The 6,906-nt window shown below is 33.7% G+C and overlaps 1 protein-coding gene and 1 long non-coding RNA gene across 3 annotated transcripts; both read right to left on the bottom strand.

Annotated features, from left to right (window-relative positions):
* Positions 1 to 730: 730 nt before the first annotated feature.
* Positions 731 to 1,974, bottom strand: LOC137823532 (HVA22-like protein f). The gene is made up of 5 exons (XM_068628720.2): positions 1,847 to 1,974; positions 1,589 to 1,615; positions 1,365 to 1,487; positions 1,042 to 1,291; positions 731 to 961 (listed from the first exon to the last, which is right to left on the bottom strand). Exons 1-5 carry the CDS (start codon positions 1,888 to 1,890, stop codon positions 935 to 937), a joined length of 471 nt encoding a protein of 156 aa, XP_068484821.1. The 5' UTR covers positions 1,891 to 1,974; the 3' UTR covers positions 731 to 934.
* A 1,658-nt stretch (positions 1,975 to 3,632) lies between these two features.
* LOC137826122 (uncharacterized) lies at positions 3,633 to 5,200 on the bottom strand. Of its 2 annotated transcripts, XR_016515178.1 has the most exons (3): positions 4,954 to 5,200; positions 4,408 to 4,543; positions 3,633 to 4,003 (listed from the first exon to the last, which is right to left on the bottom strand). It is a non-coding gene; the product is annotated as an uncharacterized LOC137826122 (long non-coding RNA). The 2 variants fall into 2 exon arrangements; XR_011083414.2 differs by lacking the exon at positions 3,633 to 4,003 and having other exon boundaries at positions 4,241 to 4,543.
* Between the last annotated feature and the right edge of the window lie 1,706 nt (positions 5,201 to 6,906).

The following is a 6,906-nucleotide window of genomic DNA, read 5'->3' on the forward strand; positions in this document are numbered from 1 at the left end:
GATATTAAATAAGTTAATCACAAGAACTTGTTTTTGATGGAAAAATAATTTTAGTTTGCTTTCCTGTAGTTGTGAGAGAATTTATACTGAATTGTGTTTTGTAATTTTTAAACACATTAAAAATAAATTATTTGACTAATTCAATCCAAGTTCAAACGGATTTCATATTCATGTGAGTCCAAATGAGCTAATTATGTGTCAGATGTTCTTTAATTGCTGCTACTATGTTATTATTGCAACACGAAATAAAAAATGAAATTTTATGAACATCCAACCAAAAAGTTAGTAAGTAGGCAAAAGTATTGCAGTCGATCCTCTTGTCTGCATTACTGAGCTGGAAGTGATGCTAATAACCAACAGCATCTTTGTATGAAAAGTGAAGATAAAAGGAGGGGAAGTTTTTACGTTTTAGAATCTACACAAATACAACAATCGGAAGAGTCTACGATAATTACCAATGCATGATCTTATGTTTCAATTTCTATTTTCTGCCTCATAAATATTATTTGGTAAAAAACATTGATTCAAAACAGTATTAGTTACTATTCAAAGCATTTTATTTGGTTTATGCGATCGTCAAGCTTTATCACGATCGTTTATATATGTTTGACTGTTGCAGCAGTCATCCCAATTAAGCATGAGTTGCTGGGTCTGTGTTATGCTGAAAGAACTTGAGAGAAAACCGATTGTTGCAGTAGAATTCTAGACAAAGGATTATTCAAAGAAAAACTAACCATATAATTTTTTGCTCTTACGTGCATTCTTAAACCACGGAAGGTACATATAAAACTTATATCAAGCTTACAATTGGTATCATTTAATAAAACTATAATTATGAAACTCCTTCTCCATCATGTTGAAAATGTACACAGAAACAAGTATCGATTGGAGCATGTTTACTTTCTTTTCATTTCAAAACTGGTCAAATCGATACTCAGCGTTTCTTTGCTTCTTTTTCAGCCTGCACATACAAAAGTTGAAAACAAAAATGGTAAAACACAGATAGATGAGCTTTATAATGAAGCAATTCAGTTTATATACCGCTCTGATTACTCTCTCAAAGGCATCAGGACCATGCCTATCGATATAGCGTTCAACTGCATTCCTTGCATCGAAGGTCATCATGTGAAGGACCTTCTTGTATTCCTCAGGATAATTGGAACTTCGGTAGCTTCCAATATTCTTGATGTATTTCCTCACATATTTCTCATACATGTAAGCCGCTCCATTGAACATTGGAAGTACCAACCAGATGCAAAACACAAGCTTCAGGTATGACCAAATTGGAAACCTGCATTTGTATATTATTATTATTATTGTTGTTATCTGTGACTCAATTTGACATGAAATCAACTTTAACGTACCAACATAGGATCTTATGAGTGGAAAGCTCAAAGAGGGTCATGAAGGAGTATAAAACCCAATACGTTAGCCATTGTTGATCATCTAAGGTTGAAGGACTTTCAATTGCCCTCATTGATGCGTATCTATGATAGTTACTCCAACCCAACAAATTAACGATTAGTCATATCATGTAATATATATAGATCAGATCAAATGTGCATGCATGGCATTGTAGGATGCTTACAGAGGATAAAGAAGCATCACTCCAGGCCTGGCATGCAGAAAACAAAAAGCAGGCTGTTATCACGGGGTAAACATCAAATGGGAAAACAATATTTACAGTACTGTGTTTTGCAGAATACATATTTTGGTGAATATGTTTCTATAACATCGGAGGTATATTGTATGAAACATTCTGATAAGCAGATAATTATAGCAATGCATGTGTGGGAGTGTAATGAATATGACATGTAATTAATACAGAGAGATTTGATTTGATCACCCTATTATCGTGTCCAAATGTCTTGCCATTGTTCCAAGGACCATGATGCAGATCTTCCTGGTGGCAGATTCAAGTTTTAGGAAGGAAGATCAATGGAATGTGAGTTGTGTTGTGGATGCATGCAAGTGTTTGGTGATGTATATATTATGTGCTGTCGCAGACGAATGAAAGAAGCAAGGAATGCTTGTGGGATGCTTCAAAAATCTTCTTTTCTGTCCAAGTGAGGAAAGAGAGAATAAAGATTAAGGTAGGTGTAAGAAAACGGTACGGAATATAAGGATGCCAAAAGTTTTGGCTTTCACGTGGTTGTGAATATTAGAGACATATTCATTTTTTTTAACACCTCATAAGAGAAATGGTATTTGACATAAACAACTTTAATGTGATAAGAAAAGTTGTATTAATATGGCTTACCTTTTGAAGTGTAAGGTTTTTGTGGCATTAAATGTTGAAGATGATAGAGTATGCGGAGGAAGATAATGGTTTATTCCAGTCTGAGTAGAGTTGCGTAAAAAGTACTATAGAGGAACAGGAATAGGACAAAATAGTAGCCATCAAATTCAATTCAAACCCTACTTTAATAAGTTTACCCTCCCGAGAGAATCTACTTCTTTTTCTCTTTCCTTTTTTTTCTCAAAACATTCTCAAATAACCTTTCTATCCTATGTTATATCAATTTAATTATGTACTGCTAATGTAACCAACTTTTGTATTTATATTTACTCTTATGCAAAAGTCAGAAATGAGAGATTGCTGAATATTTTGCATAAATTTAGTTTTGACGCTTTAATTTAAGGTTAGAAATTAGCTCCTTTTACGATTATTTGGTGGAGAAAAGAGAAAATAAAAAACAAAAAGGATGAGTAGATATAAGTAAAAATAAAGTGTTTTGTTTAAGAGAAATAGAAAAACTATGAGAAATAATATACTGAATATCACTGATTTTAAAATAAATTATTCTCTGAGTCTAAAGTACCAAACACCACCAAATGTTTCTACTCACCTAAAATTATTTTCAATTATATACCAAACAAGCTTTACTTTTTGCGACCGTTGAATTTCTTTATTGTATTTTTTAAATTGATTTTATTAAAAACATTCACATAATTTAAAAACTAATTCATACATATTGAAATGGTTTCATATATTTTTAATATAATTTGAAATATAAATAACTACTATAGTATTGCATGTACGTGAATTTTTGAATAGTTAAATTAATTAAATTCATATTATGCTAAAAACTTTGTTTAATAGCGTAAGAATATTGAATGTTTTTAAATGACCCCACACGCTTGTATCTCTTAGAATATACACACACACGTAATCACGTTTTCTATATAGATAAGAAAAAAGATAAAAAGAGAAGAAGTTAAGAGCGATGAAATTTCATGTTCGAACAGCGTTAATACGATATTAGTAATTTTTATAAGAAAAAAAAAAGGTTTTGTAAGATGGAACACCATTGAGAGATATCAGAATGGTTCCATTTTTCTTTTACAGAAAAAAAGATTGATAACTTTTATTATTGGATAACTTTGCATAAGACCAGGAACGAGGATTTAATATGAATAAAGCAAAATACAACACACACACACACACAAAGTTTCATGCAATCATGACCATACATGAACCAAACAAACAAGAATATTGTACCCCTTTTGCTTGTTGCTTGTTATTTCAAAGCTTGAAATTGCAATTACATTTATCTGATAGTAAATTATAATGATAAATCCTAAATTTAGAAACCAAAACGATGACAAATTGAACATTTACAAACAAAAAATGATGATTCAAAAACTCATTTCATAACTATATAACAACACCTTACAAATTAATGAGATTTAAGAAAAATTTAAGAAGATGGGGCACTGGCCCAAAAACTCTGATTCCATCTCAGCATTTTCATCAAACTTCACCTCACCTCCATCACATCTTCTCCTTTGCACGGCAGCACACACAACCACACCATACACTATCTTTCCTTTCTTCAATTTTCCAATTGGATGTGAATGCACATCACTTTTTTAGCCCCTCAATAATCAACTACCATCACAACTGTCCTCACTGCTGCTAAATGGTCACAGATTCATTATCTAACTATTCCAGGCATCTATTCACCAATCCAAGTCTGAGAATTTTGCATAACAAGGTTGTCTACAGCTTTAAATGACCAAGTTTAATTAAGATAAGAAAAATAAGTAACTTAAAATTGAAAATAAAACAAAAACTAAGATATATTAATTGTACTACTTTATTAGATGTTGCTAGTGTTATTCTTCTATCAGAATTGAAGCTTCATTTGGGTAATATGCACAATTCTTTAAGCCAAATCTTTTACTACGCAGATTACTGAACTAAAAGTCGATTTCTGATTAGATGATAACATAAACAACAAGAACTGAGGAATTATATGTAAGGGTTTGTCCTCAGAAATATCATTAATGAGCACAAGTTTACAACCATAAATTGTCATAACTCATACATGCACAGGATAAAAAATTGGTGGATGCCATTTCATGCCATGATAATGAGCCAGAGAAACAAGTTAATGACTTCACCTGAAAAGCTCAGCTCATCATCTATATGAAAAAAATGGTACTTCCATGAATGCATACTTCGGGCATCCCAGTTAAACACCTTAAGGTATCAAATTTAACATACTCAGGTCTGCTTTTGCAAAACCCAATTGCTGATCTGCAAGGAAAATATTGCAAACATAAAGAATAAATAAGATTTTGCTTTTTATTTTTGAACATTTTCATGTTTAAGATTTTGTAAAAAAATAACAACTTCTAAAAGTAAAAAACAATATAACAAATATAGAAAATATTTCAACAAAATAAGTATGAAATAAGCAAAGTACAAGAAGAACTAAAAATGTCATAAAACAGTGACAATCCAACGAAAAATGTAGTTGGTTTTGTAAACTATTGAAGCATTGTTTTGCTTGATCAAGCAGTGCATGGTACACTAATGTGATGAAGAGTGAGATAACAACATAAACCAGTCATGGTACAACAAATGCATGCTTATTACCCTAACTAAAATTCCCAATGTCTCTAAACTAACACAGATAATAATTGTAATAGAAATTACTTTAATACCTAAAAAGTTTGAAGCTTTTATGAAAACCCATGAGCAAAAACCGGTGATGATGCAGAATAAAAGTGAGTAAAGGTGAAGACACACAGAGAGAAGCCATTAGTAATGAAAAAGAAAGATTGGAACAATGAAGAAATCACAGTGACAGTGACAGTGACAACGATTCAAAACGAAGGCGCAGTGAAGAACGAAGAACAGGAGCGAGGCAATAGAAAGAGGCCCATAACATTATTGGGCTGGTTCAATCTCGCCATATGGAGGCCCTTTACTCACATTACATGCAACTACGATATTATTATTTTATATATGCTTTTAAGTAAAAGTGAAAATTTTATTTTAAAAATTAATAGTGCTCGATTCTATCGGACAAATCTGAGACCTAACAAAAAAGAAGTTGAGGTGTTTGAGATAATGACTATGTGAAGAAGAAAATTTGGTTGCTTGGATTTTTATTTTTTTTTGGAGTGGGATAATTGCAACTTACATATTACTGAAACATAACAAATTCTTAATTCTTAAATTAAGTACATGTTTGGGAATTCGATGACAATGAAAGAATTATATGTGAGATGTGAATACTATAAACCAAACACGTCATAATTAATTGTGTTCTTACAACAAGGACCAAGAACACTAAAATTAGGTTGACAAGATTAACTCTTATACAAATCTTCCGAACTTTGGGCTGGACTCTCTCGGTCTCTTTTCACATTGGGTGTTCTGGACTTCTCCTCAAGGTAGATGCTCTCGGCTTCTCTTTCGGCTAAGTGCTCTCGGCTTCTCCTTCGGCTAATAGCTCTCGGCTTCTCCTTCATCTAGGTGCTCTCGGCTTCTCCTTCAGCTAGGTGCTCTCGGCTTCTCCTTCAGCTAGGTGATCTCGGCTTCTTCTCGGGTTGGGCTCTCGGCTTCTTCTCCTCACAGGTGGGTGTGTGTACTTGCAAGGCGCTCCGATGCCAAAGTCAGATATAGTTTTTTGCTTATCAGATCAATTGAATTCCCTTACCTTTTGAGTTGAACCTCTATTTATAAGACTCTCTTATTGGGCTTAAGAGTTACTTAGGTCTTTTCTTTTTGCACCTAACATTTTGAAAACACACACCTGTATATTTGGGCCCATCTTATGGGCTTTGCTATAATCACTAATTTAATTTTACGCACAACCTTTCGGTCGGTCGAGACTTTCGGTTGACCTTTCGGCCGCACAAGCTTTCGGTCGGTCGAGACTTTCAGTTGACCTTTCGGTCGAGACAGTACACTAGCCCCCCAGGCATGAGGATTTGAAAAAGACGTTATGCCTAATGAAAAGGACAAATTTTGTATTTAATACCTTCCGTATCAAAGTATTGCCTTGTTTCGTGTACTTTTCTTGATTATGTCGATTAACATGACGAGGTATAATTGTGATATCATAACGCTTCGGTTGGAAGGGTTTTTTGTTTTTATTGATTCAGAAAGATTGAACCGAATACTCTCAAAAGGTATAATGTCTTCTGCAGGCTCTGTTTCGATTTCTGATGAATGTACAGAATTTGTGGACATGAGTAACGAGGCTATCAGGAAAGTAATTGAGATGAATCGAGTAAGTTTGGTGGGTGGTCGGCCGGCACTCGCGATGATAATCGAGTGAGTGGGCGTTCGGCCAATACTTGCAATGTCATCGAGCAAGTTAGTAGTGAGGAGTTCAAGTGAAGAAGCTATAGATCTGGAAGCTGAATAAAGAGTTGGTTGAATCCAGCAAGAGTCTTGAATAACATAATTTTTGCTTTGTTTGAAGATGTGTTTACCTTTCGGCCGTTTACCTTTCGGATTTCCTTTCGGCCAACTTTTCGACCTATAACTTTTCGACCTAAGAACATTTTGTTTATTGAACATGCAGTTCCCGGCATATAGTTCTCGACATGTAGTTCTCGGCATGTAGTTCTCGGCATATAGTTCTCGACATGTAGTTCTCGGTA

Source organism: Phaseolus vulgaris, chromosome 8 (genome assembly GCF_051622355.1).
Source record: "Phaseolus vulgaris cultivar YP4 chromosome 8, ASM5162235v1, whole genome shotgun sequence".
NCBI lineage: Eukaryota > Viridiplantae > Streptophyta > Magnoliopsida > Fabales > Fabaceae > Phaseolus > Phaseolus vulgaris.